Genomic DNA, 10,486 nt, shown 5'->3' on the forward strand with positions numbered 1-10,486 from the left:
TAGCTAAAGCTTTAGCAGAATCCATTAACATTAGCCGTCTACCTGTACCAGAGCCTGCAGTTTTCAATGGTGATCCAATTAAGTACAATGATTGGAAAAATTTCTTTTCAAATGTTGATTGAAAGAAAGAACATCCCAGTGAATGAAAAAATCTACTACCTCCGCAAGTATGTTGGTGGTCCTGCAAGAAAGGCTGTTGACAGTTACTTCCTGTTGGGAACGGACACAGCATACTATGCAGCTTGGAACACTCTGGAGGAAAGATATGGAAGTCCATTTGTAATCGCTAAGGCCTTCAGAGATAAGCTTTCATCATGGCCGAAGATTGGAACAAGAGACAGTGCTGAACTAAGAGAGTTTTCAGACTTTCTCAGAGGTTGTGAAGCAGCAATGTTTCAGATAAGGAGTCTTGAAGTCCTGAATGACTGTAGTGAGAACCAGCGAATGCTCACCAAGCTTCCTGATTGGCTTGTAGCTAATTGGAATAGGAAGGTAGTTGAGATTGAAGAAGAGTGTGGTTCATTTCCAACATTTAGCAACTTTGTTGACTTTGTCGCAAGAGAGGCCAAGATTGCATGCAACCCTGTAACGTCCCTACATGCACTCAAAACAAACGATTTAGAGAAGACAAAATTGCTAAAGACTCATACTGCAGCAACGACATTTGTGAGCAATGCAGAAGAAAAAATAGAAACAACAAAATGTGCTTTCTATGAGAGATTAAATCACAACATTCAGACATGTCGCAAGTTCATGGAAACAGAAATAAAAGAAAGGGTGAAGTTTATACAATCTAAAGGTCTGTGTTTTGGATGTCTCAGCTTTGGACACATCTCTAAGAAATGTGAACAGAGAAGTACATGTGACACATGCAAAAGAAAACACCCAACATGTTTACATGAAGAACGAGACTTAAAGAGTTCAGAAAGAATAAGACCAGTGATGACAAGGAAATAAGGGAAGTTAAAGTGAATAAAGAGTCAGAGGAAACCAAATCAACTGAAGAACAAAGTGAAGAACCAACAAGTGAGGCAATCTCAAACCGAGTGATCCAAAGTAACAACAGTGATCTCACATCCACGATCGTTCCAGTTTGGTTGTCCACAGCAAGCAATCCAGAACAAGAATTGCTAGTATATGCCCTGTTGGATAGTCAGAGTGACACAACATTTGTTCTGCAAGAAAAGGCAGATGTTTTGGTCACAGAAAAGAAAGATGTGCAGTTAAAGATCTCCACATTGTCATCCAAAGATGCTGTAATTCCAAGTCAAAAGCTGTCAGGTTTGCAAGTCAGAGGTTTCTACTCGTCAAAGAGAATCCCTCTTCCCCTGACATTTACAAAAGAGTTCATACCGGCCAATCTAAGTCACATTCCCACACCTAAGACAGCAAGAGTGTGGCCTCATTTAGAACACCTTGCAGAAGAGTTCGCCCCTCTGATTGAATGTGACGTTGGTTTGCTTATAGGTTATAAATGTTCCCAAGCCCTAGTACCCAGACAAGTGGTGCCAGGGAAGGACAATGAGCCCTTCGCTCTAAGAACTGATCTTGGCTGGACAATAGTTGGAGGTGCTGACCCCGTTATCGACTATGAAGATGCTACAAGATGCAGCCACAGAATCATCGCCAAAGAAAGCTGCTTATTAGTGACTCTGCATTAGATGATCATGAAAAGAGACTTGGCAAAACAAATACACTTGGACAGACCTATTCATAAGACTGTCACACTTTAGAAGTACACTCGATCCATTAATTAGTTCATGATAGAAATCACAAGTGATTTGGTGGGAGTGTTGCTGCCATTAGAGGCAACGCTCATTTATTTAATTGATTAATTTCATAGTTTTGATTTGGTAGTAAAAGAAAAATAAATAGTCATTATTTGTATGTAAAAATGTTAAATAAGTCATAATATTCAGATCATTTCATTTGAATTAAAAAACTTTATTGAAAAGGGGAAGAGACTTTTTTGTTCCATCATACGTTGTTAAGGGACACTGTTAATTGACGCACAGGTGGACAACAAGGAAGGAGCTTGTCCAGAAGACGTGCTTTTTTGTTATTCCCTTTGAGTGATTGTGGCCAATGAGGTAAATACTTGTCATTTCATTTCTTGTTTATTGTGAAGCCTCTTTATTTTGTGTGCTAATTGAGCTTATTTTCGCTTTTTCTTAGTTCTGACGGCATTGTTAATGTGTTGTTAACATGTACAAGACATGTGGACGACATTAAATGTCAGTTGAAACCCAAGAACGAATTTGAGCCTTGATTGAACTCAAAGGGAGTAACACAGATCATGTGGTAATATTGAACCATTTTGACATTTGATAGGAAAAAAAACATCTAAAATGTTATTCTTTCTCCAAAGACACATTTTAGCCTTTGAACTTTGCCAACTTTATTGCGGAACATGCCAGCTATGCCAGCTTTATTGCGGAACACGAAACATTTGTGAACACGGGAGGCAGCAACATTAGAAAAATAAATAAAAGTATAGTCATCTCTTCACGCTTCACGCATGTAAACATTCACTTTGGATTTGTCACCATCACCATAACAACTTCAAGCTTTGCCATTAGATTTTAAACGTCTTTTTTTTTTTTTTTTACCAGATGAAATGTAACAGGAAGCAACATCATGAAGGGGGTGGAGCTAGACAGCGCGGCGAATTAAGTTGTTTTTTTCCGGCTCCAGGAAGTCATTCAGCAGTGCAGCAGTCACCTTCCGAAGCTCCGCCTCCAGGCCAGATACCTCACTGTAATGCAGTCGATAGGAAGCAATGTCACCCTCTGATTGGTCGCCTGATCACACGTTATACTGATCTTTCGTTATTTTAATACTATTTAACTACAGTGTTCATTTTCAAGCCATGCATAATGTTGTGGCTTCAACTTTTTATGCGCATCGCACGCAACAAAAGCATGATTTAAGCACTTTTACAATTCTTAGATTTAAGCACACTGTTTATGTTCAAAATGCTCAATGTTAATGTTAAATATACGTTGCAGGAATGAAACCTCCGCCTCATTTCTGATGAACACTATGCTACTGTATTGTAATGTTGATCATTATGGTGGTAATTTGCGGCGTAAACATTTTCAGTTTAACAAAATTGAAAACATGTAAGAAGAATCATGTGACCTGGTTCCAGGCGCGGCGCACAGTTCAGTGTAAATTTTGATTTTGGGTTCGGTGCCGCTCGTCCTCAGGGTGGCCACAACACCGTTCTCCAGCGTGAAGGTGATCATGTGACCACTCCTGCTCACGCGCAGTACCTGAGGGAAAAACAGGGGAAAAACTTAACGTCGGAGGATGGAGAAAAGGGGTGGAAGAAAGAGAGGGGGACGGCAGAGGAGGAAGGAGAAAGGAGAAGAAAAAGGAGGAAGGGGGAGAAGGAAGGATGAAAGTAGTAGAAGGAAGGAAAGAGGAGAAAAAGGATGGTGAATGAGAGATGGGGAGGAGGCAGGAGAAGGAAAGAGTGGAAGAAAGTGAAGAAGTAATGAAGGAAGAGAAGAAGCAGAAACTAGCATGAGAGGAATAAGATGGAGGGAGAAAGATATAAAAGGGAGGATGAGGAACGAGTATAAGAAAGAAAGATGGAAGAGCCAAAGTAAGGAGAAGGAAGGCGAAGCAGGCGGAGTCAGGTGGCATGTTACCGAGCGGCTGTCCGGCTGGCTGCTGTCATATCCCGTGTTGACGTCTCTCACGTGAACGACGCGCACGGCGCCGCAGACGTCGGGATACGAGCCGCCCCCGTCAAAGTCTCTGAGGCGAGCGAAGATGCGGCGGATGGTGACGGCGTCGTTGCAGATGACGTAAGACGTCCGCGACATGTGGTAGCCGTACCTGTGCAAAGGACGAATATGTGTCACAGAAGATGTTAATGTGAATTCACACAGGAAGTAGAAGTGTGTCCACACAGGATGTTGATCCACATTCACACAGGAAGTAGATCTGTCACACGGAATTAGACGGCCATCATTGATCTGAATATATGACTGGATAGCCGATAACCCATACACGTCCGTCAAAGCCGTTGAAGTCACAGGGTGGCCATCTTGCTCCTCCCACCTCGCGAGCAGACTACTGTATAAACTATATGGTAACGGTATACGTACAAATTGGACATATACAGCCGTAGGCAGTTAGTATAGGGCCTGGGGGTGGGGGGTGGTGTTGTGGCGGTTTGGTCACTATTTTTTAACAAGTAAAAAAAATAAAATATGTATGTTGGTATGTGCTGTTTTAAAGAATGCCTCTTTCTTTTATCGCTCAGTTCCTGAGACCCCAATATTTTAAAATGTAGATTTGGCAGAGGCATCTTTTGTTGAATAATTCTTCAACAAAAAATGTACAATTTTCCTACTGTGAACATCATTAAGCATATAATTTATACTTGTATTTAAGGCACGTTGTAAAATGTCTGAAGTCATCTTGCTTATGTTTAACAAATTGAAAACATCATAAATCATGCTGTTTCTACTAAGTACTGCCTAAAATATTCTCCAATTTCGATACTGTAAATGTATAGGATCATATGCCGAGAAACGTTTCTTGGGAGGAGCAAAATGGCAGCCTCACAACTTCAAAAGTCTTGGCCTATCGGCTATCCAGTCATATATTTAGGTGACGAGCATCCACACAGGAAGTTCATGTGACAAACGGGAAATTGCTGTGCCCACATAGGAAGTAGGTGTGTCAAACAGGAAGTAGATGTGTCACACACAATACATGTGTCCAAAAAAGAAGTAGATGTGCATCCATACAGGATTAAGAAAGTAGAGTAGAAAGTAGTCTGTCAAACAGGAAGTAGATGTATCAAACAGGTGTGTCAAACAGGAAGAAGATGTATCACACAGGAAGTAGCTGTGCGTCCGCACTGAAAGTGGATATGCGTGTCACACAGGAAGTGACAGTGCATCTACACAGGAAGTAGGTGTGTCCTTACATTTGGTAGATGTTGTGCAACTGCTGCTGGAGACTGAGCTTCCTTTCATGGAGGTAAGCAGCCATCTCGGCCACCACGACGGCCGTGCTCACGCCGTCCTTCTCGGGAATCAGACTGCCGCACAGGAAGCCTGCGTACACACGCGCATGTCACGGTTCAGGCAGCGTGACGGCGGCGGCAGTGACCCAATGGCAGCGGCAAATACCGATGGACTCCTCGAAAGAGAATAAGACGGTCTTTCCCTGTGCTGTGAGCTCCTGAATTCTGTTCCCGATCCATTTAAAGCCAGGAAGCGTTTCCTGTTGATGAGCATTGTTGATTTCTTGACTTTTTATTTGATTATTATTATTAAGACATGTTATTATATAGCACAATACTGCATATGGACCTCATAGCCTTAGACACACCTCCACATGGAATCCTTCCTGGCGGGCGAGCGCGTGGAGGATCCTGGAGGAGACGGCGGTGGTGAGCATGTAGACATCCCGTACGTCGGCATGGTCGCCACACGTGCTCTTCCACCAAGACAACATCCACCATGCCAGCAAGGCCGCTAGCTCGTTGCCTGAGAAAACCTTCCACTCGCCGCCGTCACTCAGCTCCGCCACCGCCAGACGGTCAGCGTCCGGATCGGTTGCCAGAACCACGGCGGCGTTCTCCCGCTCAGCCAGACGAAAAGACAGCTCCTAAAAATGGGAAGGGAGGAAGAAGATGAGGAAGGAATAACGAAGAAGAAGAAGAAGAAATCTTACCAGGACGGAGTGGCCCTCCTCGGGGTTGGGGACATGCACAGTCGGGAATTGAGGGTCAGGATCTTTCTGCTCGGGGACAGGAATGGGCGGCGAATCGAACCCGAAGGTGGCGAAGGCTCGTTGGACGAATTCATGAGCGACGCCGTGGAAAGACGAGTGCACAAACTTGAGTGGACATCTCAAATTCACCTCTCTGCACACATGCGCATATCACTTGACCACACTCCCTCACACAACAACACCAACAGCTGTCAAATGTGTTGTTTCCATGACGACACTAAATGTGCCATTCCCATAGCAACAGAGGCAACTGTAAATGTGACGGAAAATGTGCTGTTTCCATAGCAACCCATGCTGCACTGGCGTCAATCTGCTGTGTCCATTCCAACAACACTACATGTGCAATTCCCATAGCAACAACTAGTTTCCATGGCTACACAGTACACACGCAGCTGTAAATGTGCTGTTGCCATGGCAATGTTAGTAAATGCTTTTTTCCCATGTCAACAACAGTAAATGTGGTTTCTATGGTAAATACTTACTAATGTAAACTTGCTATTTTCATAGCAAAACTGTGCTGCAACATGCATTTTCCACGACAACAAAAATGAATGTGTTGTTTCCGCTACAACACACGCTACAGTAAATGTGCTGTTTCCAAAGCAACAATAATAAATACTGTTTGTATGACGACATGTACACTTTTAAATGTGATGTTTCCATGACAATGACATGACAGTAGATGTGCAATTTCCATGACCACAAACACGGCACTAGTGTATCCAGATAGATAGATAGATAGATAGATAGATAGATAGATAGATATAGATACTGACGTCGTCTATGCTCATAAAACTGAACAATTATGGCAAATAATGAGTTGTAAAGGACATTGAAATGTGTATGCCACGTAATTGTGTAAATTCTAAAACAACCTGCTGGCGGATGACAACGCCCTTATAAGTTTCAATATTTATTGCCATTCATAAATCCTCTCCACCATGTTGAAACATGAATAATTCCCTCAACTCGGAAACTCGGCTATCAAAATAAACTGGAAAATATGACATGAGGGGGCGTTCACATGCAATTTTCTCCTCTACGTGGTATTTACCATAATTTCGATACCACAGGAAGGCAGCATCGATCCAACTGCCAGGAGCTCAATGTCTTCACAACACAGTCTCACCTTAAGAGAAATATGTCTGGGATGACACCATCGATTGATCACAAATAGGGCAAGCCCTCCACCTTTCCTTTCCCAGTCGAGATCACATCTTTGTCCACTCGTACCAAGGTAAATCCCGAAAGCTCCAACCATGGTAAATGTACTGTTTCCAACAGAACAACAAAACATTTGCTTTTCCATCCGTCTCACCTGTGCCAGCAGAGGCTGGCGACGGCGCGCATGAAGGCAGCGTCCACATGCCTCAGCGGGTCACTCCTCAGCAGGCTACGTTGTACCAGCGTCACGTCCCAGCAGGCGGCGCTCCAGGGCTCCTGATGCTCCTCCACGCTCGCCATGATGGCGCCGTCGTGAGGCGCGGTCACCTGGGCGCCGTTCGACCAGTACACCTTGTAGCCGTTGTCCTCTTTGGGATTGTGAGAGGCGGTGATCATCACGCCGGCCGCCGCGCCCAGCTCCTTGATGGCAAAGGGCTGCAACACGCAAGCATGCCTTCATGCGCACACGCGCCAATCCTGCCGCAGGATGTGATGTCACTTCTGCTCACCACGTACGGCGTTGGCACGTAGCTGGAGAAGAGATGCACGCTGACCTCTCTGCTCAGCAACACGGCCGCTGTCAGTGACGCCAGCCTGCAAACGTTGCGCGTTGGCAACACATACAGCAGTGCATGTGTGGTTTCTATGGCAACATACTGCTGTAAATGTGGCCTTTCCTTGGCAACAAAAACGTGGTGTTTCCATGTTTTCGCAATAATATACAGCAGTAAATTGTGCCGTTTCCATAGCGACATCAGGAAATGTGCTGTTTGTGCAACACGGCCGCCGTCAGTGACGCCAGCCTGCAAACGTCACGCGTTGGCAACACATACAGCTGTGCATGTGTGGTTTCTATGGCAACATACTGCTGTAAATGTGGCCTTTCCTTGTCAACAAAAACGTGGTGTTTCCATGTTTTCGCAATAATATACAGCAGTAAAGTGTGCCGTTTCCATGGCGACATCAGGAAATGTGCTGTTTGCTTGGCAACATACAGTAGTAAATGTGTTGTTTCTATAGGGACACAGGAACGTGTTGTTTCCATGGCAACACATGCCAGAGCAAATTTGCCGTTTCCATGGCAATGGCAGTAAAGGTTATTTTGAAAGCAACAACAGTAAAGAAGCCGTTTCCATGGCAAACAGCTCAGCAGTAAATGTGCTGTTTCCACGGCAACAACAGGTAACGTGACGCTTCCATGGCAACACATATTGCAATTGTAATTACCACTGACTGCTGCAGCCGCTCTCAGGATGCCCCCTGGTGTCAAAGCCCACCACTACGCCTCTGCGATCTGCATCTGGAACACACCTGAGCAGGTAGGCGCACAAACCCTGCAACATAGACACACACATAAACATAAAAACACACACACACATGCACACACCGAGATATGTAAACACACACTGACCTGTGTGGACTGGATGACCGTGAGGTCGTTGATGCGGTTAAACCCCGCCCCCATTGGCGCTCTCAGGCCGGCGGTGCCAAAAGTCAGCCTGGAGCAGAAGCGGTGCCGCAGCTCAGACACGCTGGCCGACCCAAGCAAGGCAACAACCTGTGCCCGAGTCCACTCATTCTGACAACGCACACACATACACAGTGTTCACTTTGGGTAACCACTATGAGTGTATCCGTGTTTATGTGTGTGTGCAACAGTGCATGTGGACATGCTCACTGTGTCCGTGGTCATATTCATTCATGTCACAGTGGGCGAGCATTACTGTGCGTGTGTGTGTGTGTGTGTGTGTGTGTTTTTTTGGGGGGGGGACTGTAACTGTGTGTGGTCAGGTTAACTGTATGTGTGTAATTGTGAGTGTGTGTGACTTTGACTTGTGTGATCAAGTTCTCGGTGTGTGATCATCTGAGTAGTGGGGAGTGTTTATTAAGAGTGTACGTACATGTATAGTCATGTTCACTAGATCTGTGTGGGAGACGTTACAGTAGGCTATGTGTGTGCGTGTGTGTTGTGGGGTTCATATTGTGTAGTCAGTGTCATATGACGGTTAAATTAAGTTAGGCTACAGTTGACATTTACACTGAAGGTTATCAGAGTTCATGACCTTTAACCTATGAGGTGAGGTGGTTATAGCCCCCTTTGATTTTACGGGAACTTTCCAGAAGGTTCCACAAAGGTTTGCACAGTACACCTTCAGACACTCCGTAAGTCACTATGACAAACGTCCATTCCACATTTGTTTTCGTATTGACGCAGACGTTTCATCAATGTCGTTGAAATAATCACACTTTCTTATTGATCACGTTCATGCTACTGAATCGGCTTTATCAACTTCGTTGGCAGACGCTTTGGTTTTAAAGGAATGAAGCACGTTACAACGTTCTCCTCGCCTTCTTGTTTTTGTCAACAATGCGCGATAAAGAGCGGTCAATCAATCAACGTGATTGACACCAACGCTGTGACTGGCAGGCGGGGCGGATGACGTCTGAGTTCAAGGCTCACCTTGTCCCAGCGCATCCAGCGCCGCAGAGCCTCGTTCACATCTTCATCCACGCTGCTCGGTGGCCTGTGTTCGGCCTCCGCGGCTCTGTCGTCCCGCTCAACGTCGCCCATGCTGACTCGATACTGGCGAGCTAAGTGCCATCGTGACGGCGTTACCCTGGTGTTGCTAATGCTCTTGCTAAGGTTGATGCTAAACTGATGAGCAGCGTCAACAAAAAGTTGGACAGTCAAATCTTTTGGATTGAGCTGTGTTTCCGGTTGCCTTTCAAAGCAAACGTTATGTACTTCAAAATAAGACAAAACCAGAACCGTTTGGATTCAGTTTAATCCATTCATCAATTTTCTTAACCGCTTATTCCTCACAAAGGTCGCGGGAGTGCTGGGGCCTATCCCTGCTGGCTTCGGGCAGTAGGTGGGGTACACCATGAACTGGTTGCCAGCCAATCACAGGGTACACAGAGACGAACAACCACTCATACTGATTCATTTGAATAATTTCAAGAAATAAGTGCAGTTTTGGGCTCTCCTGAAATTGACTATTTGGAGGTACAAGGTTCCAGCCAAATGCTAACATATTACGAATGTGTTATTCCAGAATTAAAGGCACTGGCATTTTTTTTTAAATTTGCCATGCATTTTAAAATATATCATGTTTAAAACAAAAAAAACGAAAATATAAATAAGCTGTCAATAATTTCAATTGTCCAGCTCAACCGTAAACTTTATTTAATATTTTATTTGTTATATTGTATACTTTGCCGCGTTCAGCTCACCTCTGGTCTGGTTACAGAGACTATGCCAAGCTAATTAGTCAAGACGCAACATAACTATATATTAATGAATGAATAAATAAATAAATAAATCTTAAAATATGAAAACTAAAAGAGAAGACTTACCATAGGTCTCGCATATCCTTTCATCATCTTTTACGTGGAGTCATGTAGCTCGCTTTTTTTTCCCCTCTTATAGGTTTTAGTTACATGTGTTACAACTTCAGACTGAAAATAAGTGCTACTATTTAAAATGTCTGTTAAAAAATGTTTTAACAGAGACATTTCATCAAAATCAGACAAAAAAAATATTAAATTGAAACATTTTTTT

At 44.1% G+C, this 10,486-nt stretch overlaps 1 protein-coding gene across 1 annotated transcript; it reads right to left on the reverse strand.

Annotated features, from left to right (window-relative positions):
* Positions 1-1,923: 1,923 nt before the first annotated feature.
* On the reverse strand, positions 1,924-10,350 carry pgm2l1 (phosphoglucomutase 2-like 1). Its single transcript, XM_077514193.1, has 12 exons — positions 9,386-10,350; positions 8,336-8,503; positions 8,152-8,258; positions 7,434-7,518; positions 7,079-7,359; positions 5,701-5,893; positions 5,356-5,634; positions 5,154-5,247; positions 4,949-5,078; positions 3,657-3,846; positions 3,142-3,275; positions 1,924-2,755 (listed from the first exon to the last, which is right to left on the reverse strand). Exons 1-12 carry the CDS (start codon positions 9,494-9,496, stop codon positions 2,653-2,655), a joined length of 1,875 nt encoding a protein of 624 aa, XP_077370319.1. The 5' UTR covers positions 9,497-10,350; the 3' UTR covers positions 1,924-2,652.
* Positions 10,351-10,486: the final 136 nt, after the last annotated feature.

The sequence above is a fragment of the Festucalex cinctus genome, chromosome 2 (genome assembly GCF_051991245.1).
Source record: "Festucalex cinctus isolate MCC-2025b chromosome 2, RoL_Fcin_1.0, whole genome shotgun sequence".
Classification (NCBI taxonomy): domain Eukaryota; kingdom Metazoa; phylum Chordata; class Actinopteri; order Syngnathiformes; family Syngnathidae; genus Festucalex; species Festucalex cinctus.